Source organism: Nyctibius grandis, chromosome 31, assembly GCF_013368605.1.
Source record: "Nyctibius grandis isolate bNycGra1 chromosome 31, bNycGra1.pri, whole genome shotgun sequence".
NCBI classification, from domain to species: Eukaryota; Metazoa; Chordata; class Aves; order Nyctibiiformes; family Nyctibiidae; genus Nyctibius; species Nyctibius grandis.
In genome coordinates this window covers 2,540,708-2,566,268 of record NC_090688.1, presented here as the reverse complement: position 1 = coordinate 2,566,268, position 25,561 = coordinate 2,540,708, and the positions used below count along the sequence as shown (strand labels likewise).

The 25,561-nt window shown below is 44.7% G+C and overlaps 1 protein-coding gene across 1 annotated transcript in view; it reads right to left on the bottom strand.

The window, feature by feature from the left end:
• The window catches only part of LOC137674743 (fibrillin-2-like), a 99,270-nt gene that overhangs the window by 67,296 nt on the left and 6,413 nt on the right, over positions 1-25,561 (bottom strand). Inside the window, exons 2-5 of the mRNA XM_068420418.1 lie at positions 17,572-17,654; positions 15,251-15,349; positions 10,916-11,011; positions 8,582-8,677 (exon numbers count right to left, since the gene is read on the bottom strand). Coding sequence (XP_068276519.1) covers positions 8,582-8,677; positions 10,916-11,011; positions 15,251-15,349; positions 17,572-17,654 — 374 coding nt within the window. The remainder of the gene's footprint in view (positions 1-8,581; positions 8,678-10,915; positions 11,012-15,250; positions 15,350-17,571; positions 17,655-25,561) is intronic.

Genomic DNA, 25,561 nt, shown 5'->3' with positions numbered 1-25,561 from the left:
ACGCTTCATGGTTGCTGTGGACATCTGCCTTCACCCACGTGCTGCATGGAATTCGGCTGGAAGGGCTGCGACATTGAAGTAAATGGGTTCAAATATTTCTGGTTCAGCCGAGCCAGCACACAAAACCTCGTAATTTCCCCTTTTCCAGCACGCGGGGTGCTGTGCTGACCGGGGATGCTGCCCTGGCTTTGTCTACACCACTTAACCCAAGTTCACCTTGCCAGAACCTATCTCACCTCCTACAAGAGGTAATAAAGAACGACACGCTACTTTTTGCCAACTGTGGGTATAATTTATGCCAGAAATGCAGCTTGGACTCATTAAAAAAGAATAATCAGTTACAGACTATTTAAAATTACCACTCTGAGGCTATCAAACATTTATGTAGAACAGTTGGAAGGCACCGTCTCTATTGCTCAGTTTCCCCAGTGCTAAATGAAAACAATGGAAATCTTTTGTAAGGAATGTTTCCCTGGGATATAGAGCATAACTCAGTGCCATTATTTTGCAGCGAAATGTTAATTTCAGGAACTGGGTCTGATTTCTTTGAAGGAGATCTCAAACTGAACACTTCTATAAGCTAAGGCATTTTTCAAATGTTTTGTAACACCAGCATTGAAACAGTATGTGAACCTGAAATATTTATAACTTCATTTCATATCCAATTTAAATTACTGCTTTGCTGTGGGGAAAAAAAAAAAAGTAATTTAAAATTAACATTTTACTCCCTTTTAACTGGTTCTTACCATCCCTTTGGGAAAATTGGTAGTTTTTGACAAAGCATTTTTGAAGAGAAGCATTTTCTTTGAAAATTTTCACAAGAAAAAAGACAGCCTTCCCCACTTGTGTAACATCCATCTACCCAGCGGGGCGTCACCGAGTAAATCAACGCTTGCGATGGGAATTCAGATCCCTGGGTAAAGGTGCAAAAGCAGGAACAATTGCACCACATTTCTTGCTGTTTAAAATAGCCCTAGAAACACGAATATGCCTGAGTGCAGCCGTGCAGGCACATCTGCAGAGTCCAGGCTACGAGGAAGGTGGAGGGATCGACGGGGTCTCCTCCACGCTCTCACCCCGTCCTTCAGCCTGTCCTTTCTCTGGCTCCATTTGGTTGGAATCCCCCCACGAGACAGGCCATGGGCTGGGTGAATTCCTTCTTTACAAAATAAATATATAGAGCAGCAAGGCAGAAGAAATTTTTTTTTCTTTGCTAAAAATCAAATTCCTTCTCATAATAAACAATGCTTTCGCTGAAGGCTTTTTCTTCAAACAGTAAGGACAAACGTTGCTTGTAAGTCATCCCCGGGGAGCTGCAGACCTCGCTGGGATGAGGTCACTGCAACACATGCCCCAGGCTTTGGCAGGCTTCCACGGAGCTTTCTAAAAGCTCCAGCAACTGAGTCCAGGAGAGCAGAGAGTGGCTATCAAGCCCGATATCTCTTTTTCTATTTTCAGTGAATGATTTGCATCAGCCGGAGGCTTGGTCCCCCAGGCCACGGGAGCACAGCCTTGCAGCTCTGTCTGTCTGTAACCTCCTGGGCTTTTGGAGCAAGACAAAGAGCCAGCTCCAGGAGCGAGCAACCAAGGCAGATCCCTCTGCAAACTTCTACCCAGAAAGCTTCCCACCCAACTCTGGCTGCCTGTGATGGAGGTGTTCCCTAGAGAGCCCATGGAGAAGGCTGGCCGTGACCTCTGGGACCTGCCGGGAGAGCTGATCATTTATGAATTAAATGCCTAATGGAGCAATTCATGCCCTACTCATAGATGGACCATGAATGTGCGGACGGGGACAGCATCCAAAAGCCACCAGCTGAACAACGAACCTGAAAGGAGCCAACCAAAAATCCCGCAGTTGTTTCTGTCGCACTAAATGTGAACGCAGAGATTTTACACCCTCGATCGTAGGTCTCGGCACGCAACGCAACTCGAAATATCTGCTAAGGCTCTCAGGCTGCTTCGATACGTGACAGCTTTGGTGGGAGGAGGGGATGGTGGCTGCACGGAGAACAGCGCGAGGGTCTCCAAAAAGGGCTCCTTTCTCATGGAATACTTTCTCCACCTAGTCATTTCCTTACCTCATACAAACACAGCCGCATTCCTCATGTTTAACTGTTTGGACTTTTGCAGAAAAGAAAAAGCTGGCTGGGGCACTTTATAAGGCCAGACATTCCAAGTGCTGAAAAAACATATTCAAAGGAAATAGTAAAGGGAGAACTTTTTTAAGTTTTCCTGTCCTATTTTTACAGTTTCCTGTCAAAGTCTTAGCCTGATGAAACCTGAGATAGAGCTCCACACACAACCCTCCTCCAAGGGCTCTCTGCTCCAGCAGCATCTGAAGCACAAAGCACACACACGGCAACATGGGGCCAGCAGTTGTAGAAATGCCTGGGAGGGTTGGAGGAGGGGGCTGGCACCACCACACTGTCCCCTCCGTCCTGGAAAAGACCATGGGGTCAGAATGCTGTGGGCTATTGAATCACTGCCTGGTCAGTTAGTGCAGAGATGGAGGTGCAGGAATGGAGGTGCTGGGGGTGGCACAGGGGTTTGGTAGCTCCAGACTCTTCCCCACACACACACCTGCCCCAGGGGGAAGCCTTGCACCTCTCAGACACCTTTGGCAGAGATCATGGATATGGGCAGGCTCCAGGATATCAGGGGGAAGAGTATATGGAGAAGGTGGCTGTGCTGGTCTTAGCTGTGACTAAATATGGGGGGATTCCTCCTTGACAGCTGATTGTGTGTTCCTGCTAGGACTAAGGGAAGGAGAAATTTGTGTCTGCCAGGTGGGGAAGCATTTTTGGGCAGAGGGTTGTGGACTTTGCCTACCTTCCTTCTGGGACAATCAGCTTGGAGGAGGTGATGGCAAGGACACTACTGAGCAAGGACTTCCAAACAACGTGGTTGGCTTTACAGGTCTTGCCAGTTTGTATTAATGCTACTGTGCATGAGCTGCGGTCATCTTCATCTGTCCGTTGATGCTACAGCCGACTCAGATGCTCCTGTGTTCCTTAGGGGCAATGCCTTTGGACAAGGTCAATTCATGCATCTCTTCACAAAGATCCTCTTTGCTATTTGTACCTTTGCCAAATTTTACCTATTCAGGTTGAAATAGGTTTGTACCCAGGATAAGCAGTTTAGGAAAATTCCAGTCAAAACATTCCTATCAGATTTATTCCCAGATAAATCTTGGGAATGCTGTTTCTGTGAAGGTCTCTGGAAGAAATTAATTCTGATTCCAGAGGCTGGCGGTTCCCATTGTGCGCAGTGAACTGGCCTCTGAGCCACATGCTGAACACCAAGCAGCAAACAAAGGTATGAAATAGCTGTGCTTTGGGAGTGCTGTTCACCCTCTGGCAGGGGAAAAGTAGTCTGTGATTGTCTCATTAAAGATTGTACCATAAAGCCCATGGGCATACAGGAAAATTATATGTGCAGGATGTGTCTATGTCCCACCAGTACTCCCAGCAGACTATGACTGGCTTTCTACGGAGATCAGAGGGAAATGTGGTTTCACAGAACCATAATTATTTTATCAAGTAAACCTGTCTGCAGGAGGAAAGTGGCAACCTACAACTGAGTACAGAGTTGAACTCCACTCATGGTAAAATTTCTGCCAGACCTTTCTGCATAAATGCAGGCAAGTTATAGCGGTAGATGTCAGAGCTCTTCGGACAACAGTTGATTATCAAAATGCTTTTTCTACCACAACGTAGAGAAATGAGACCTTAAGCCTCATCTTTGGAGGCAGGCTGACAAGAAGGAACGCCATGACATCTCTCAGCTACAAGTTCTGCTTTATGTCTTAACATCTGGGTTAGCAGAGCACTAGGAAAAATCAGCTGAACGCCTGGTTTCTAACGAGGATGAGAAATCTCTTTGTAAACATAGTCTTTTATTAAAAAGCTCATCTGGGGAAAAAAAAAATCTTAACCACTGCCAATAGCATTCCTCTGTAAGATTTTTGGTTGAAGTAAGTTCAAGCTTAAACTGGAATTGATAGGAAGAAGGGCTTGCTGAGTGTCAGGCAAACTCGGGTCTCCGCTGCGTACTTTACTCACACCACTCAGACAGCTTTGAGTGGGCATGACAGAAAGGAGCCACCGTAGCCAGGGCCTTCCCTTGTCTTTTTCCTACCCCAGAGAACTGAAACCTAAGAAATGAATAAGAGTTCATGACACCCTGGAACTGCCTTGCATCTCAGGAGAGGCCCAGGCAAAGTGAATTTCAGTTTGGTCTCAGGATTCACATCCCGGTCCATGTTTCTGGGATCTCTCCATTCCTCTGGGATTGTTGCTGTGTGTTGTTCTTCTTTCAGGAGAGCAGCTGGACGGGGGCTCAGTTTCACAACACACATGGACCTTAGGCACAGCCATAGCTTGTATGGAGAAGGTATTTTTGCCAACCTGACATTTATCCCCAGAACAAAAATTCTACCAGGCAGCTCAAACTAATGAATTTCCTCTGAAAAGCAAAGGCTGAGGTTAAAGACCTTTCTGAGTTATCCCAGATATCACTGAATTTCCATGAACATGGACACAATCCCTTCCAAGGCTCTTCATGGGATACGGGACTTGGGAACAACTAGGCAAGGCTTCAAGAGCACAGCTGGCTTTCAGCTCAGCCCAGAAGTGTTTGCACTAAAGAACACCGCCCCAAGAGTTTGTCGGTTAAACGTTTGGAAGAGGACATGCAGACCTAGCAAGGGCCTTCTGAACCAGACAGATCATAGGAACCACAGACAGTCTTCACAAAGATCAAGAATGTTACTCTAAAAAACATGTTTTTCCAAAGTAAAAGGAGATGTTCTTTCATGAGAGGTAGCAACTGGCATCCACAGTGAAGACTTCAGCATGTGGGTAGGAAAAACACCCAAATTAAACCTCATCCTTGGAACACAAGAGGAGCTTCCACACCATCACCTGAGTCAAATGTTGTCACTTTTTACAACAATTTTTTTCCTACTTGAAGAAGGGTGAAATCAGAGACATGACATCAAAATGTTTCATTTTTCTGTAAAACTATTAAAAAAAAATTGGCCTCTCTTCCCACAGATTCATTTTTTCTGTACTGCAGCTTTTCCTCCGACACTGATGTAATGTGAGATCACGTTACCGAAGGCTGCTGGGGTTATACAATATATTCACTAATTCTTCATCCCTGAAGATGTCAAGGAGGGGGAGGAAATGATGCGAAGGTTCTCTGAGTACCCAGCTATTAAGGTATTTACCTCTGAAGTGGAGTATTTCCTGAATGAAGTGTGAAGGTAGTTAGATTGCTTCCATTACAAAGCGGCCTCTTACTGGCGCCCTAAGCTGTTGAACACGCAGCTTGTTGAGCGTGCAGCAGCAGAAGGAACTCAGTTTATTACAGTTTAAAACTAGAATTATCTCTTTCTACAATTACAGCAAAAGAAATTCAAAATAATGTAACGAGCTGCCCAAACAAGCACAAGCAGTGGGTCAGACTCAGGATGGAGCAGCAGAGCTCATACTGCTTTGTCCTGTGCTCAGAACATAAAATGTCTACGTTATCCAGCTATGATTCAAACCAACTGCCCCATGTCAGTGACGGGGCTGGGAGAGATGGAGAGATGTATCCTACATGTCCCCTCTTCAGCAGGCTGAGTGTGGTCTGACCTGCCAACCCAGATGGTTCCTATCAGCAGATCTCTCACAGCACAGAACTGAGGGAGGTGACTGTACGTATCACATTATCCTAGAATCACAGACTGGTTTGGGTTGGAAGGGACCTTAAAGACCATCTAGTTCCAACCCCACTGCCACAGGCAAGGACACCTTCCACCAGACCAGGTTGCTCCAAGCCCCATCCAACCTGGCCTTGAACACTGCCAGGGAGGGGGCAGCCACAGCTTCTCTGGGCAACCTGGGCCAGGGTCTCACCACCCTCACAGACAACAATTTCTTCCCAATATCTCATCTCAATCTCCCCTCTTTCAGTTTAAAACCATTCCCCCTCGTCCTGTCACTCCATGCCCTTGTCAAAAGTCCCTCTCCCGCTTTCCTGTAGCCCCTTCAGGTGCTGGAAGGTGCTAGAAGGTCTCCCCGGAGCCTTCTCTTCCCCAGGCTGAACAGCCCCAACTCTCTCAGCCTGTCTTCACAGGATATGAAGCCAGTGGGTTTCAGGCTCTGCTTTGAATTAATCTTTCTTCAAAAACATCTTAAGAAGCAAGACTCAGAACTACACTGAGAGCTACAGATGATCCGTGCTGCCTCCAAGCCTGCTACTTGAGTCTCCTGTTACTGGAGGCTCCCAAGGATCCTTGTAAACATGTCAAACACCACGGCTGCTTTAAATGGAGAAACTGAACAGAAATTCAACTGTGGTCATGTCTCCAGTAAGTCTGATGCTTAAGGACTTCATCTTAAGAGGCTTAGTGATGGAGCAGGAATTCATTTTCTCTTTGGAAGGGTTAAGTTCTTCACTGTCGTGCTAATTATTCTCGGTAGGTCAGTTCCAAACACCTCACCTGGCTGCAAACTCCCAGACAGCCCAGCCAGGAGCCTCTTGGAAAAGTGCAACTTTTAACATCTTTTAGCAAAGCGAGCGCTCTGTTTGTCTTGGCAAGGAAGACCTGTGTATACACAGCTGGAGAGCTTGTTTTGTCTCTTAGTACAAGTCTGGACTAAACCAAATCTCTAAAGGCTTTGTAAAAATGCTCTCTTTATTTAAAGAATTTTATACATTACAAGATGTCTCCAAAGTCTGCCCCTGCTCAGACCCCTTCCTTCCCTGCCTCTTCCATCCTCTCTCCTACTCCCTCCACTACTACGCACACAGAGTCAGGACAGTTGGATTTTTCAGTCCTTTCTGGCATTGCTGTATCCAGAAGTTTCTTTAAGAAATTTCCAGCTTTCTTTTCAAACGCAGCCAATGCCCGTATCGATTTATGAATCTCAATATTTCAGATACTCGTGAGCTAGAAAAAAAGAAAGCAGCTCTCCAGACACAGTTCTGGAGCTCGAGTTTAGGGTTTCAGGGGAAGAAATCTCACAAGGTAGAGCCTTCAAAAGAGAAAGGAAAAGGTATTATGATAACAGCCTAAGTAAAACAATGCATATGTGCATATATATGTTAGAAAAAGGCAAGGAGAGGGCTTAAAGACTCTATAACTGCAGTGCTCCACCGCTGTCTGGGTTTGCAGGAGGGTATGAAGAAGGAGACTGGAACAATGAAAGGTTACTTCAGTAAATGCGTGTGGAGGCTTTTAAAGAGCTTTCCCTTCCCTGTATCCAATAAATACGAGGCTCAAACCACAGCAGAGGCCTTTTACGGGGCACCTGCACCGTTAGGTCCAGTAGATACTTTTGCAGCCCAGGGAACATCGCACGACTCTGTTGAGTCCTGCGTATTTCTGCTGGCCGCTGTTCAAGCGGGGCTGACTGATGACTGGGCTACCGGAAACCAACTGTTATTTCTATCTCACCCTCTAAATCACATTGCCAAGAATCCCCAACTTGGAAGAAAACATTAAAGGCAAGAACAGTCCAATCCTTGGACATGGAGTTAAACAGAATTAGCCCAACCTCGGGAAAATGAGAGGCTAGAAAAGCAGAATATTTCCAGGGTGCTTTGATCTTAATCCTGGGAGTTTGCACATTGGCTTCACGGTTCGGTTTCATTTCTGCTCCGTGCCACTCTGACCCTTGCCAAAAATCATATCAGAGCAGTGTCGTGAGATGTGCATCTAAGCCAACAGGAAAGGGAGAAATTTCGTCTCTCGGCCAAAACCTCAGTCCTACCCACACTGCCCAAATGTAAATCTGATCCAGCCACTCAGCACATGCTGCCTGGGTGAAATACAGCAAAGCCACAGGTCACTAAGAACCATGTTCTTAGCTGGTCAAAACTGTGGTTCTTAGTGGAGCTGTTTCGATTCATACTGGATGAGCAGCTGGCATTGAACTGCCTGAGGTTTACAATAAACCAGAGTTGGCTTATGTTTCCCTTGGAAAAGTTTTTACTAAAATAAGGTTCTTTCACAGAAAACTTTACGTTCTGGTCATAATTTTCAAGATTTTTCAAATAAATATAGTACTAAACTATAAAAATAATTTTGCAGAGGTTGGAATATTGACTTTTGGGGTTTCAGGTCCATGTTCAGTTGAAAATTATTGGCTGTTAGCGTTGGTGTCATCATTACGTTTAATTTTTGATGGTACGTGGTATTGACCTCCTTCACCCACAAGAGCACATAGCATGGGTTAAATTCAGGGAATTAATCAAGTTGCTGCAGGAGTTTGATTCTATATAGTGGGAGAGGCAGGAGGCTGCAGAAATGGTCTTACTTGATAGGGGAGCTGAGTGCTCGCCCGGTGAACTGCCGTCTACGCGCGTCTGACTGAGCTCATGTGCGAGCTGGCCAAGCCCCTAAACCAGCTTTGTGCACGTGGTCCCTAACTGCGGGTGGTCCCTAACTCCTTCGACATCACTCCTCCGCAAGAGCTGCAGTGAGACGTAAATTCACATAAAATTGAGTATCCTTAATACACACGCTTAAATATACAGCTCCTGATCCTACGCTCTGTCAGTGATAATACCATGAAAATCAGCTCCTTACCTCTCTCGCACTGGGGACCAGTGAATCCATAGACACAAGCACAACGGTTTGGTCCAATGCACCGACCTCCATTCTGACAGCCGTTTTCACAGACAGCTATTTTGAAACAGAAAAAGAAATTAGTGATTTCTACTCCTAGTGAAACCACAGTGTGAGATGTGTGCTGCTGGCAGGACTTGGAATATCACCTACTTTGTGTTGTTCACCCATCAGGAGTCTCCTCCACGCAGTGAACATATAGAGAAAAGCCCGATATTTTTTTTTTCTGGAAAATTACTTCCTGTTTATGAATGAACCCATTTATAAAAAGGCAATAAACTCTTACTTCACTTGAGAGGATTTCCTGCGCTCTGGAATCTCAGTTCATTGAGGTCAGCATTGGGATTTAAATGTCAAGGTCAAGAAGAACTGATACAAATGAGAAACTGCATAAAGGCAAATATTTAACTTATGACAGCAATGAAATGTGAGGAGAGGAGACTAGTCAGCCATTTAATCCCACATACCCAAAGCAAAGAAGAACCAGTCTGATCATCTGGCCCTGGACATCTGCTTTTGCAGATGCTTGTATAAGCAAGGCCAGGTTGGATGGGGCTTTGAGCAACCTGATAGGAAGGTGTCCCTGCTTGGGGCAGGAGGGTTGGAACTAGATGATCTTTAAGGTCCCTTCCAACCCAAACCAGTCTGTGGTTCTATGATCAGCACACGGGTGTTCACTGACTTAAAATCAGACCTGCTGCCCTTAGCTGAAATCCTGCAGTCAATAGTCTAGGACTGAAGTCAAAAGTAGGTTGCTGGTTAGGTCCTGTGCTGAGGCTAAGCTGATTGAACAGGGTGTAGGAACACTTCTGCACAGGACATGAGCAACTGCTGATTGTGACAGATGCCATTGACCTATTAAAATCTCAGCAGCTGTAATGACTAATGAGAGGCGTACTCTTATGGTACCTCCTAAAGTTCCTACACAGAGCTTCACTCTGAGCTACTCAGTTGCCCCAAACTACCAGCACACTGAAGATGAGAAGAATACAATCTCATGAAAGGTGAGGTCCACACCATCTTGTACGATACCTCAGTGGTCTCATGCCAAGCTCTGAGCTGCAGAGAGGCCAGGTACCGCTGCATTTCACAGCCTTCAAAGGCTACACCCATCTTGGAGCCGAGGAAGCCGAAATCTGCTCTGCTGGGACGCTGCCAGTGGGACTCTCCATTGTTCCCCACCCTCTCAGTGATGTCTTGCCAATATCTGAACCATTATGAAAACTCGACTGAGGATATTATAGGTGGAGCTGGTAGCAGCACATAATTAAGGTTGCCTAGCACGTTCCACTATAAGCCCTGGTTTGCTGTTACTTATAATTTTCCCGAGCTTTAGCTGTTCAGAATGAAATTTTCCATATGGTGTGTCTGCCTTTAGTTGAACTTTTTGGAAAGTTTCAGCAAAAAATGAATCAGTCAGAGCTGAGGATAAGTTGAGGGGAAATATGGTGTTTGGCCCATCTTTAAAAAATTTCTCGTAGACTTCACTGAGAACTTTAGTGATTCTCCCATCAAAACAGGGATTTGAAATTTGCCTGGGAAGTTCCATTTGATCAGAGATTCTTCCAAAACTATTGCACATATTTGCTTACTAGACACTTCTTAAAGATGACACCTCATTTGTTTGATTGTTAATTCTCCAATGTGCATGAGCAATGATTTAAAAGTGCTAAATATATTTCATAAGAAAACTAGGGGGGAAAATTAAATTTCTCCCTATGAAATTTATAGGTGCTTTGACAAAACAGAAAACCGAGTCATAAAATATTGTAAAATTTCTTTCAATTAATAGATTGAGGTTTCCCTATAGAATATCAGTGATGTAAAATAAACAGAACTAAAATTTGAGCCTCCCAAAATGTAACCAGGCATAATTTATAATCAAAAAATGTTGGTTTTGGTTGAGGTGTTTTTTTAGTTTTTCTTCTTCTAATTGAAAGAAGATTTTATTTGAGCTAAAATGAAGGTTTCCCACAAAAAGTCCGCTCCCAAAGAATATGCTGTTTATCTAAAACTATTTACAGATAAACGATATCTAATATATATACCTATTTGTATATATATTTTTTATATATTTACAGTGAAATGATATCTAATATATCTATAGGTATAGATCTATATATAGATATACCCCCTAAGGAGGGCGGGCTGAGATTTCAATGGAGAGGAGAACACAGTGGTGACATCAAAGAGCACACCAGTGTGTGCAAGGTGACCTCTCTAGTCACGAGGCTGCAGGACCCTGGCCTTGCCCTTCAGCTCACTGTGCGTACAGCAGGTGCTGCAGGTACTTACGCTGCCCACAGTACGTTCCAGTATAGCCCTTCTGGCAGAGGCAGGACTCCTCGTTGCAGCTCCCACCATTCATGCATCTCACATTGCAGGTTTGGACTGTGGAGAAGAGCAGGAAAATATTACACGACATCGCAACAGATTTTCTGTGACAGGAGGTGAACACCTTGCATGTCACAGATGTTCAAAATCTCAATTGATGTTCTTAAGCTTTTCTTGTCTCCTGCAGAGTCGAAGGGTGATGTTAAGTGTCCAGTTCCTTCACGTTAAACAACTGCTGATGTCCCATGGTAGGATATGAGCCCATGGTGTAGTTAAAGGCTTTCATTGTTACTGAGGTATAATTACCCCCGAGTTGCTTACAAAAATAAATACTGTGGTCTGTTCTTCATTCCCTAGAGACAAGACATCTTCACTGTTCCCGTACCTGGTTCAGGTAGGGGCAAGCCACGAACACGACGGGCAGTGTGAAACCAGGAGCAATTTAGGGGACGTGATCCTTCGAGTCCATCTCGCGCAGGGCAAGGTATTGTTGTTCTCTTATGGCAAACAGTTTTGAGAGTAATATAAATAGACCTCGTTCCACAGAAGCCAAAGGCAGTCATCATTTTACAGATTAATGGATCTACCCAAATAAACATCTACAGCTTTGTCCATTCTAAAGGACATCCTGCCATAGCTCACACCACTAAGGGTAAAGGCATATTTCCTCATATCTCCCTTTCTTTGATAACTCTCTCATTCAAACAACTCTTTCTTTTAGGATACTACACTTATCAAATATTTTCATACCCTTTTTATTATTCTTTTAGATTACTGCTCCCATTTCAAAACCTGCTTTTCACATTCTGACCTATCTAATCTTTAAAATGCCCTCGTATTCAAAAACCTATGAGATGTTTGTGGGATAGAATTTCTTCAGTGGAGGAAAACCATCAACTTTTAAGATATTTCTCTTCCTTTTATGATTCCTATGTGGCCTTATTGGTGAGACTCATTTAATACAACAGGGTTTTTTTAAGAAATCTGAAGAAAAAAGCACGTATCATCTGTTCTTCTTGCTCTATTAGAGTTCAGCTTTCACACTAGATTATGACACGCTGAATGGGACTAATGCACCATAGGAAAACAAAAGCAATAAATAAGAGTCGGGAAGTTTTGTACTGATGTAGACACAAAGCCAGTCTTGGCTTTGACCGTTTCATCACTATGCAATGTTTAAGGAATGTGATATTAAAGTAGAAAAGCCCAAAAAGAAGAGGTTTACTGCTAAACATTGAGTTACAAACAGAGGTCAAACAGCTTTCGTTCTTTCCTGAAACGCCTGGAACAACGCATTCTTCCTTTGTAAGATGTGACAACTCAAATTGCAAGTGCCTGAGGTTATAGCAAGTTATGTGAAAACTGGTTTTCAGCATGTACACCACAGTTTGTGTCTGCCAGGGAGAGGAGGGCCCGTGACTTGGCAGCTTGAAGAAGGTGGGGCTGGAGAGTGCATGTGTGAGTGGCTGCTCAGCTGTAGCTTATGTCTCCTCCGTGCATGCAACACCAGTTCCAAGCAGAGAAGAGTTGGGGCCAGTGCAAGTGAAATGTCTGTCCCAAAGGTAGTAGGACTCACAAGTGCCCAACAGGGATAATTATATGGTTGATGCCTTTTTTATAGGAAGCCTGAAAGGAAGGAGGAGCGGAATGGGAAGTCTCGGAGCTTTGTGTTCAAACTGCTCAGCACATGTGCTGTACATTTAATCCATGCGTTGCTCGTGTGGTTTGAATTAGTCGTGATGTCTGCTATCCTTCCTATTGCTCTACGGCCAGAGATCACGCCAAATTTAGATGAAAGCTTAATCATTAAGGAAACGAAGCTTGAGGCTTCAAAGCATTGCCCAGATTGTCAGACATGAGCCCAGTGTCTCTGGGAAAAGGCCTTGTTTCCAGCACAGGCTCACCCTACACCCCTCGCTACAATTAATCAGCCCTGGGAAAGCAATTACACAGCAAAGCTGGGAGAGCTGCCCAGAGACAGAGGTAGCTAGGAAGTGTCTGTCTGTCAGAGCTGTCCATCTGTCAGAGCTCTTCCCTACACAGCAGCCTGAGCCTCGCATCCAAGGCGTTCAGGAGGGGGTAAGGTTTAGTGAAGCTGAGAAATTTTGGGAGATCAGAGTCTGGACATAAGAAGAGCCCTGATGCTCATCCAGAAACTTCCCAACTATTTGGCAAAGACTATTACTGGACCTGCACAGACCACGTCCCTTTTATTCTGCCATGATCCCAAAGGCCCTGATGTCCCACCACCGTCCGACTTAGCTCCACTGTTAGAACCCCCTGCAGATTTGGAGTGCAGAAGAACATCTTTCAACCAAGAATTTAAAGGCCTGTTACTGTTTGTCAGGATTCTCCAAGGCAGCAGAGACCAAAGTTCTAGAAAAATGAGAATGACAGCTCGCCCTAGTTAACTTTTCCCATGATTGGATTGGATTAGTCCTACAATTTATTTTAAAGGATCAGCGGCTGCAGCTGTTTTGCCAGCCATCAGTAGTGGAGTTTACAGGCAGGTTTTCTGTCTGCTTACTGACTACTACTATCTAAACAGTCACTTGCAAATTACTCCTAAAATATCTTTACTCCCCAAAGTAGGAAACTAAGCTTTTTGTTATGACAGAGCAAGGCAGAGGGGCTTTTATTGCCTCTGGAATGCACAATTTGTCTACTTTACCTCCCCTGAAGCATTCATGATAAATGCAGATCCAAACATCCCCACAATGAATGCCAGATTTGATGAAGCCCCTGCAGAGGAACCTACCCCCTTCCTCCGAGTGCATGTTGAAATCCACCCCAGGCTCAGGGGAATGCCAGGTCTGTGCCCAAATGTATATAGTGCTTACGGCATTCCTTGCATTCCTCCCTGATTGCTAACATATGGACCCTCACTCCAGAAACTTTTTGTGTCTCCAGCACCTTCCTCTCAGCAAAGCAGGGGAAGGTCTGCGGAGCAGCGCACACACAGGCTCTGGTGCTGAGCACTTGCTGGGGACATCTGCGGGGTTTGGAGCACAACGTGGCATTTTGGAATCAGATTTCTGGGAATTTCCTTCTTTGAGTCACACCCTGAATGTGGTTTTGAGGTTGGGGGGGGCTAGTTGTCTGGCCTTCAGTCAGATGCCTGCAAGTCACTTTATTAACAATAGCTTGCCTACAGATGGGTAATAATGGAAAATAAAATTTCTGGATTGGCTGTAGCAATGGCCATCCGAGACCTTAAATGGGACTTTATGGAGCCTTTTATTTCTGCATTTTACATAGGGCACTAGCAAAATCAGCCTTCTTAAGAACACCATGCCACATGTCTGTTCCTTTGCTTGCAGGATTTTTTTTTGGCTGGTGTTTCTGAGTAGTGTCGTCATGTATGGGTCACCCACCATCATTGTCCACATTTGGAGATCTGGAGGGCAGACCAGCCCCTGTTCACACCCTGCTACTCGCTTTAGAAGCAACTGAAGCAATAATTCCCTTCCAGAAAGTACACAAGACCATCAGCTATCTGGATTTAGACTCAAGCTGGAGTGTTTTCCATGCAGAGCCATGTGCTGCAGGGTAATGGAGTGGTTGCAAGCAGGATCTGATCTGGGGGATTACGTCCTGCAGGGATTACCAGAGGGATATGGGAATTGCTTTCTGGATGTGTGACTGTCACACTGCTGAGCCCCCCACATTCTGTTTTTCACAAACCTCAGCCACCCAGTCCTCTTCCCAGAGCTTCTCAGATTTTTGTCCTGCAGGTCTGAGATGGGAGAACAAAGCAGACAAAGCAGTGATGCAGTTTCTGCATTCCCAGCTCTGCCAGTGAGCAACTTCATCGTGTCACTGCCCTTTGCTAAAAATGCTGTGCAATTCTTCCTGACATCCAAATCACAGGCTAAGAAAAACTTAATAATTTTTTCCATTGGAAAAAAAAATATTTTTTTGGTTAACAAAAGCAGTGACAGATTTAATTCCACTTCAAAGAACAGCCAGGGGTGGCTGGACTCTTTGGCAGCAGTGTCGCTATTTGCTGCTGTGAGATGTGGTTTCTTAGCTGCATCCTGTAGGATTTCTCCCACCAAAGGAGCAGAAATTGCAAGCAGGTTGCCAGTTTTCTCCAGGTATCAGGGGCAGGGAGGACCCGTAAATAAAAGCGCCACAAGAAACAAAAGATTTCACAACTACTGCCCAATTCAGATTAGAACCTGGCTGCCAAAACACAAAATATTTCAGAGATTTCCTTTCATTGTGACCAGGAAATTTTTAAGAGAGCACATAACTACCCCGGAGGGAGGAAGATCACCAGCAATGTTCTCTTACCTCCAGCTGAGCCACAGTTGGGAGAAAGTTGTCCATTGGAGCACGTACACATGTTTGGCCGTGAACAAAATCCATCACCACAAGAATTCCTGCAAATTGCTGGAGGAAGAGAAGGACACAGCAATTAGCACAATGCGCTAGTCTGTGAACTCCATGCAGATGTGTTTTTGGCTGCTGAAAGGTGTGAATTCATCTCTTTTAAGAATAATAACATGGGGAGGAAGCTGGGGCACCTCTTGAGGACCCTGGTGTGGGCAGTGCAACAGTGGGAAGGACCCACTTGTTCACAGGGAGCTCCTGGAGACATCATCTTTTATCACAGACTGTGGTTGGTCCTGCTACCACACTGCTTTTTTGGCAGCAGAGGATGGGGAAGGCACATTTCACTACTTCTGCCTGCTAAAAATGTTTCTCAGCAGAGACAAGTGACATTCACACTGAACCAGGTTGTTCTTTTCCTGAAAAGTTTTGTGTTTCCATGAAACATTTTGCAGTCCATGATCTGGCATCAAGGAAACTGGCTGTAACTGAGATGCCCCTCCTGTTGAATGAGGGGCTGAGCCTGAGTCAGCCAGAGATGCATCAGCAGGATGCCTTCACATCAAACCCCATCCTTCCTTGCCTGGGACTCCTGCTAATCTCTTCCCCTTCCTGTGCCATGGGAGCTAAGAGCATAGCTGGCAGTACTGTTCCACCTGTGTAAGCACAGATTTTATTGGAGCCCCATGAAAGTATCTCATCTCTGTGTGTTTTATAAATACAATTACAACGCGTGGTCCCCTGAGGACCTCCAGCCCAGATGGCATGTTTTACAGTTATGAGAAAAGTCAGCAGACAACCCCAAATGTCGCTAACCCCGCATGCCACTGCGCAGCTATTTGGCTGTGAGCTCCTTAACCCTTCGCTGTAGCCAGTGGGAAACTCAAGCCTTGTATCCTTGGTGGGGCATCCACTGTCCACGGGATGGTGAGGAGGATTCTGTGAGTCTGCCTGTCTCTTCTCATGGGGAAAGGAGAAGACACAGAACTCCATGTCTTAACCATCACCTGGGATGGAGTCAGATGCATTTAACTCTCGAGTCATCACACCTCTTTAGTGCCCTTCTTGGTGAGTAAAACACCATCCTCCAGCACTGGTTACTCACTGTGTGCAAGGACACATCAGCTGGCCCCATCACTCATATAACACAATAGACACCATTTCCTTTGGGAGAAGAATATTTGCAGCTCTGGGCTCAGCTCTGTACATTTGAGGTCCCCAACAGCTCTATATTAGGAAACACGAGGCGTTTCTCTCTAAGATGGCTGAGTTTTAGACTCTGAAGGTGGAATTACTTCTGAAATGTGACTTGTTTTATGTGGGAGATCCTGCTAGAGGAGTCTATTGTTTTCCTCAGCTTGAAACCTCCCACTGTCAATTATTTTTAGGAAGTTTTGGAAAAGGGCATTCACATACAATTCCAAGCGTGCTCGTGTGTGGATTTATTCAGAAAGCTAAAATACTGGGAGATATAAGCATCCCACAGCGCTGTCTGCTATTTTGTATGTCCAGGTTATGGTTAATATCTCCAGGACACCACATATTTACTTCATTTCAGTATGCATCATGATCAAATGCAGGTACAATTACCCCTATTGTCTCCAATGAGAATCTAATTGATTTACTCCTGAGCTGACTTTCACTTCCCATGGGAGCATCCTCCAAAGGGCAGGCTCCTTCATCTCCCTATAGCTCATGCCTTTACCCTACAGAAATGCAAAACCCTTAATGGATTTTATAGGTGTATATCAGCACTTGAGAGCACAATAACGCTCTACTCCAAATAGGAAAGCTACCTGCCAAAAGAGAGGTGTGATTTATCTAAATCAGCATCCTGCTTTGGATGGCCACTCAAAGAAAGATGCAAATTCCTGCTTGTAGACGCTGTCTCATGACATCACGTTTGCTATGTCAGCATCTAGCTGTTGTTCTAGCAATTAACTAAATTATTTCATCTAAACAAGCAGCTCTAAAATAACTTTCTCAGAAGTCACCCATAGCTTTCCTTTGAGGCTAATCTCCTAAAGCAGGCACACAAATTGTCAAGCAACAAGGAACACAGTGGCAATTTGGCGGAAGATAAAAGGCCACGCGCTAAACGGGACCAATTGCAACCACCCTGCTTTAATCAAGAGTAGCAGAGACGAGAACTCCCAGCAATCGCCACTCCTGTCCCAGCGGATTAGGAAATGTTCTGGCATCTGCTGAAGTGTGACATTCACATTCCTTCCCACACGGCAGATAGTTCCCTTGGTGCCCTTAATGGGAAAATCGATACTCACGGACAATGCACTGGTTCCCTCCAGGCAGCGTTTTCCAGCCGGGGCAGCAGTAGGAGTGGAACCTCGAGCCACAAACATTGGGTCTGAAAATTAAAAACAATTTTTTCCTTCTGTTTCTGTGCAGTGCCATTGGATAAATTCAGCATGTATCAGCGCTGTAGGAGAGCAGCTGAATAACCTTGTGTGACAGTTCTCTGCCAAACCCCATTCCCTCACAGTGAGTTTGAACAAGCCATGTTTAATTCCCACCAAAAGGAGCCACCGTACCTGATTTTAATAACTAAATTCTGACCTCTCTGTGCAGAATGCTTTGGGGCTCTGATCTTACAGCGACCTTCTTAGGACCATATGGAGGAGGGAGGAACTGAGGCACAGTCAGGTCTGCCCTGACATGAAGCCAGGGCGTGGGGCCATACCCACAAGGTTAGACCCAGCGAGTTGGAGACCTGTATTTCCATGTGAAAAGAGAGAGAGACCTGGATACCAGAGAACTCTAGAGACCACAGGCAAGTGAATGCTTATAACCCAAACAGGAGGACATCTGTCCCTTGGGGACACAGCTTAGCAGTGCTGTTTATGTCTAAGGTGGACAAAGTCCTGCTCTTCCTTTCTGATGCTGCAGTTAAATTCCTGGATAAAATACAAAGCTAGCTAGTACTGCCACTGATATTCAAGTGTAAACCTCCAGTTAGAAGCAGACATATGTCTGTGGTTGGCATTAACTGGGAAGATAAATTCACTCTGAGCAGATGGAAGTCCAGTAAAACCTAAGCTTCAGCCCTCAGGTTCGCAGCATGCAGGATGGATGGATGGATGATCTTCTTTTGATATAGGACTCTCCATGCAATGCATAGGGCGCCCAGAGAACTCATAGCTAGGCACCAGATATTGCTGTTTGACTTCCACCTGAATCTGTTTGCTGGTCCCCCCTTTTCAACACATGGATGTGAACAGCTATGCAGGGCAGGTAGCCGTCAACCTTAGTACACTAATGATTTTCACACCCCAGCCTCAGCCTCTTCAAGCCTCATGGAAGATTAAAGAATGTTATATAGCCACTTCATCAGACAAAAGACTAAGAGGTTTTTTTGTCAAAATCAGTGAAGGAAAAGGTATCTGGCATCGATCCCATAAACTAAGACAGAAGAAAGTGGAAGCTGAAGGACATTGATAATGAAGTGGGTATTTTTAACTATGGTGGCAAGTACCACCTCTTTCAAAAAGACAGTCAGGCAAGGATTTCATCAAGCTCTCCGCAGGGATCCTGGGAGAGGTCCTGGGCACCCTGTTACACAGGAGGATAAACTACAAGATCACAATTGTTCGTCCAAAACTGAACCTTTATAAGCATATGCTAAAAATTAGCAGAGTTTCAAAACAAAACATGGGGGAGAATGCAGTTTGAATGGGTTGAAATTAATGGTGTCACAGAAATGACCTAGAGGGAGAATGAAATCAGATTCCAAAGCAGTAACTCAATAAGGAGAATGCTGTTTTGCAAGAAAAAAAAAAAATAACATCCTCAGCAAAGTTGTGACAAAATTGCTTTTTGAAATTAATAGCAGTTATCTCGATCCTGGGAAAACAGAAGCTAGAAACCCAGTTCTCATCAGCAAGGTGTGGATAAAAGGCATGTCAGTTGTTAAACAGAAAATGGCAATCGCAGTTTGTGATGAAGAGCTCCTAGGAGTGGGAAGGTCAAGGTTAGAGGAAAAATAATTTAAATTCAATAAACTTGCCCACAACATTCTGATTACTACTGATAATCAAAACCCACAGATATTTCAGAACTATCAAGAAACTTCACAAAAATCAGTTCTAAATGAAAAATCAGGAGGGTTTGGGGTTTTTTTTCTAGCTCTACTCACTGTCAGCTTTTCCTCCTTACTGGTCAGCAGTAGCAAGGAGGTCTTTATCCAGACATGACGCAGTCCTGGAGAGACACAGTTACACTGCTGAGATAGTGCTCATGCCCGCATGACTTTTCCTTTTGGTGTTAGAACCGTGGAGATCAGAGATGATGTGTTTGTGCCAGTCCTTTCTAGCAATGAACCGCACTGCTGGTCCACCTCTGTGGTTCAGCTGATGCAAAAATGGACCTGTCAATGAGGCAGATCTTCCCTTATCACCCTCTGTGCAGCCTAGGAAAAGGCTGAAAGAGCTCAGCTGCTAAAGAGAATCATTTTAATGAAAGGGAATATGGCCAAAAGAGCGATGCTAAGAAAGGACAGAGGGAAAAGCAATGCTGGCCATAGTGTCATCTTTGTCCACTTTAAATAAACAAGTTTCTTTAAACTGCAAGAGGGGAGATTTAGATGAGATCTTAGGAAGAAATTCTTTGCTGTGAGGATGGTGAGACCCTGGCCCAGGTTGCCCAGAGAAGCTGTGGCTGCCCCCTCCCTGGCAGTGTTCAAGGCCAGGTTGGATGGGGCTTGGAGCAACCTGGTCTGGTGGAAGGTGTCCCTGCCCGTGGCAGGCGGTTGGAACTGCATGGGCTTTAAGGTCCCTTCCAACCCAAACCAGTCTGTGATTCTACGATTATAGAGATAAGCAGGGACAAAGTAAGCATGAATTTCAACTGATGGCACCAAGTGGTGCCTGCTGGCAGTGGCTCCATCTGAGAACTGGGAGATGCCAAGAAAAAAACACTGGAGCAGAGCTGTGGCTCCGTGATGTGAAAACGCATGGCTGTTAGGAAGAGAAGCCTTTCTCCCAAATCCACAATCGAGTCGGGGGCATGAGCAAGGTCTGGGAGACAGTCCATACCACAAGACTGCCCATAGGCTCGGGGTGCCAGGCCACCGGTGGGGACACAACACATGGCATCTGGCTGTTGCTGCAGCCTGTTCCTGTTAGCAGCTTGGGAAAGACAGCCCAGGGCACTGAATTGTTGCCTACTAGCTGAGCAAGCAGCCGAAAAGGACTCGGTCCTGCCAATTATTGTCAGATGCCTAGTGTGACCCCAGCAGAATTGTACTTGTCGTTAAAGGTAGGAGAAGGCAGACAGCACAGCGTGTGAAGTCCAGGCTGAGAATGCTTTGCAGACTCACACGCTAGCCAAAAACTAAGCCAAGGCACCCTGAGCTTCTGGCTCACCCACAGCTACGTCCTCAATACATGCGTCGGCACACAGGACTTTGTCCACTCCTCCAGCCATGGGAGAAAGAATATCCAGCTGGAATGAACTCTCCAAACCTTCTTCAGAAAGCTCTGCACAGTCACTAAAGGGCTGATTGGTGTAATAACAGCAGTGTCCTGCAAGGAGGACTTCTCCTGCCATCCAGCAAGACCCACAGATAATGAACCCTTGGCTACATGAAGTGTGTGCTCTCCAGACAGCAGGGACAGCAGTTCAGGATTTCTCTCCCCTGTCATGAGCAATCAGTGTACCTCAGGTGTCACTGGCCTTCAGAAGTGGTATTTCCATTCCTTAAATTAGAGGAAGACAGAAGTGAATGAATATTGGTGGCTTGCCAGGGCTGGGGTAATTCTCAGAGGTGCTCTGGTCTGCACAGGGATTGCTCCCCTGGCTGCTCACATATTCTCCTTCTCACTGGCCTCATCCAGGGGGATTCAACATATTAATTCAAAAAGAATTCACTATAGTTCATTACTTTGGGCCAATTTCCTGCTCTTCTCAACAAGTGGAGACCCTTGTCCAATGACTGAGATTTCCTGAGCTGTGAACCTGGAACTAGTCTGCTTGAGCGCATGCCCTGTGGCTCAAACTCTTCTCCCAGCTCATAGCTTGCTTTGTGTCTGCCTGGAAAAGTTTGGGCTGGGTATCTGCTGCCTGAGCAGAGGGACGCTGTTCCTTATTTATCACAGTCATTCTTTATTTTCCTCCTTGATACAACCTAAAGCTTCTTCCTGCTGGGTGGAAACAGGTCCTCAGTACTGTGACTGCCTCCTGAGCACTACTTTCCAAGATATTCCCTGTTGAAAGGAAAAAGGAGTCTGAGCTAAGAAGGTCCAGCCAGGATCTGCTGCACTGAGCAATGATTCTCTGGACCAGTTTGAGTCTCTTGGTAAGGGCAGAGACGCCAACACTTTACATCTCTTGCAGGTCTTCTCTGTTCTCATCAGGAGAGCAAGTCAAGGTTACAGAGTAGGTGCTCTCAAAAATTCATACTGCTTCATTTTTTTTGTAAACTAAGACTTTGTTAATAAAAGTACAGCTTGCACTTTTACCAGGTCCCAGATGTAAGTCAGGCAAGCGACCAAAACCAAATTCCTTTTTCTCAAAGTGTTTCAAACAAAACACTCTGTAAAAACCACACTCCTGCCCTGCCAAAGTACAACTGTGCAGGCTAGTAGTAGGGCTGGAGCCCACTGTTTTATGAAAGGGTGAGCAGCACATGGGATCAACACTTGGTGATTTCAGGACAAGAAGCACCACAGCTTAACTATCTGACCACAAACCTAATGATCAAGAGATAAGAGACTTCATCCATGCTACTGGTCCCCAAAATAGGGACAGGTTCATCATGAGAGAAATCCAAAACAGCAGCAGACCATACCCTGGGTTAGATTAGGAGAAGCATGGCCAGCAGGTCCAGGGGAGAAATCGCCCCCTCTTCTGCTTGAGCACAAACTCCTAATTTTAGGAGTCCGTTAAGCTTGCCCACTCAATTTTTCTTCTGTTCTTCTCTCTTCATATTCTCTGGGTATCTTGAGAGACATGAAAATCTCTCATCTGCTCTGCAAACACACCCACTTTGGGGTGCAGCAATTCTGACAACTTACATGGGATGAATGGAAACCCCTTGGCATGTTTGTAGTCGCCACCTTCCCTGTCCCTTATTTTCAGGTTTTTCCTGTCTTCAAGTTTCAGCTTAGAAATATTTATGGGGAAATCAAACCATCCAGCAACAGATTTGGCCAATTCTCAATGCACTTCTACTTGTTCAGCTTTAGGAATGGCCATTGGCCCAAATACTGCTCCAGATTTCCCCAAACCATTCAGAGTTACCCTTTGCCGTAAATTCACCAACTCAGTGACAATTTAGCTAATTCCAGGCTAGTGAGGATTTCTGATTTGATACTACAAAAAGGAGGGCTGTCTGCTATCCACAGAAGAGCCATTTTAGGGAAGAAACACAGAAGTTTCTTTTTGGGTTATTCACCCTCCTGCAGCCTATTCTCTTAAGATAAAATTCATGCCTGTGCAAAGAGTCAAATAAGATGAATTTGTATGAGTATCACCACTACATTCTCTAGTCTTATATGACTTAAGCATGTGGCTTTTCCAGGGACGATGATCCTATCTCTCCATCCAAGCTGGAAAATTTTTCCTATAATTCCAGACTCCTTTTGGTTTTGATTTTAGCCTGATCCTTTGCTGGGCCCCAGGGATAACTGGGGAACACCGTCGCAGGCATCAGTCACCCTTGGCCTCGGTGGAGATCACCAGGGGGACAATAATTACTGCCAAATGCGATAGTGGTTTTTGGTAATGAGTCTCCCCACCCAGAGGGGTTTGGGATTATGTCTTGGCGTGAGAACAAATTTGAAACAATGCTGACTTTTGGATCCTTGGCCTAAAGGGGAGCATATTTGTGTCCTCCTCCTCCTTGACTTACCAGATCCCTCAGATGTACTGCAAGTATTTATTTCAGTGGTTTATCAGTTTTATGAGTCTAGGACTGTGCTATCTGTATGTTCACCGCTTCTTTCCCAGGGTCTAGATACGTTCGAGCAATGTGTACAGTTTGATAAGTAATTTGCAAATGGGAACGCAGAGCAACACCACTGGAGAAGCCAGCTGTTCCTATCCAAGCAACTCTGTTTAATGTAAGGATGTTGCCTTGGTCCTACAAAGGAGGTGATTAATCTCTCCCACCTGAAACACCATCCTCTTGTTCTGCAGAGCAGCCCAGAATTTGCTTAGCTTTTAGGAAGGAGTTCAAGTCCCAGTGATTTCAATTAATTTTGGTTCCAAGAATTCAGTTTTAAAGGTGCAGAGATGGTAACTTTCTCTTAGCACCAGTAAAGTCACACACCTAAAAGCTATTTTGCTGGGTAATATTGCAAGCACAAAAATATTCAGAATTTGGCACATCCTGAAGCTGTTTGCTGAGCTAAGGATCACTTTCCCAAGGCTCTCAGCAATACCTGTAATACTCGACTCAATAATACATCTGTGGCAACAGAAAGGTTTTTCTCTGATCTCACCAAAGCCCCAGACTTAACGGTGTCTCTCACATTCCTGCTGGAGATCCTTTGCTTTCTCTGGCCCCAGGAGCACCCCTACCTCCATCCCCAGGGATAAAGGTGATGTGAACTGGTGCACAGCTCCCTCCTGAGCAAACCCTGGGAGCATCACTGAGCATCCCTGATCTCTGCCTGAGCCCCCAACTGAGTAGCTGGGCCTCAGAAGACCTTGATGGAAGATGCTCAAAGCAAGCTGAGCCTTTCAAGCACCTGAATTCAGCTGTTGATCCTCCACTGTGGTTCTCCTTAAGGAAACAGGGAGGTCTGAGAAGAGATGGAAGTGTGCATCACTGACTGCTCCTCCTCCCAGAACCTAGGAGGGGCTCTAGACAAGAAAGATGGATTTAAGTGAACAAAGAATATTTTTTCTTGGTTATTTTTGTTAACAGAAAGGAAGACTTAATTTAAGCAGTTATTTTAATCTCTGTTTTTTATGTTTTAGGTTTTCTTTTCTAGAGAACAGATGATCTGAAACTAAAGATAGTCTTGACACCTAATTTAGCACTTTAATTAACCATGAAAATACAGGATATCAAAATATATGCCTTTTAACTGAGCAATTATGTAGCTTTAAACAAAGTTACTCAGGTGTTTGCTGTTTTCATTTTTATATTATTAGAAAATGGGGAGAAATTAACTTATTTTTTCCAGATGGTTACTACATTTCTACTTCTAATACATATTAAATTGTCTTTGGATTGAAATTGAATCAGCGTTAAATGGGTCTTTTTTCATGTTCGATGGTTCTTCTCCTGTCTCTGTGCCCAGGGTTGAATTTCCTACCACAATTCAGAGCAGAGGGCCGCTTTGGGTGCCTTGGGGACAGGCCATCCCAAATAACAGAGATGTAGTCTTGAAAAATTACGGATCTCTGTATCTCAGCCCCCTTTTCCTGCCAAGATGCAGCTATCAGTAAGGCGATGGAGCAATGAAGGGAAGTCCCATCAGAGAACTCTGGATCCCCAGTACAAAACTGCAACCCTGACTCCAAAATCCTCCCCGCACTCAGGCAGAGGTCTCCTAGGACCCCTTGCACACATGGACTCCAGACACACACACAGAGAGAAAGCCAAGCTGAGAAGGTTGCCTGGCTGCCACCAAGGTGCCTAGTTCACACCAAAATACATCTCCATGCTTACAACAAAGTCCTGCCCAAGTTTAGGTGGCCGGAGCCATGCAAAGCCAATCGCAGAGTAAACACCTGAATTTTAGCTGAAAATTATGTAAAAAAAAAAAGATTAAAATAATTTCTTTAAAGATGCATGATTATTATTCAGTTTCATAAAAGGAATGAAGCAAAATGCAAGGAAAGTCTTACAAAGACTATATAGGTTTTGGATTCCCTCTGCTTAGGCTCAAGCCCAATAATGCTTATAATTTTTTTTTTTTATCAAAGGAGGGTCTTTAAAATCTTTTGTTATATACCTTTTCTTTGTCAATAATAGTATTTTTCCCCCTTTATTCAGATCTTCACACATTTTTTTTTATGAGTGATGGTAGGGAAAAATCTTCCCCTATTTGTGCACATGTAAATTTAAATCCTATATATCAGCAAGGAACCATAGAGAAGACTTTCCTTTGAAAAAGACTAAAAATGCAAGTGATTTCCAGGAACTACTTAACACTTTCATTTGGAAAGCAGCACTACCAACCCTTCCATCTTTTTTTTCCCCCTTAAATTCTGAAATAAACCAAAACTTCAAATCCAGTTCTTAAAACTTCCATACAAAACCCATATAACCTATTAACTTCTATGCCAGATAATCTTTTGCCATGC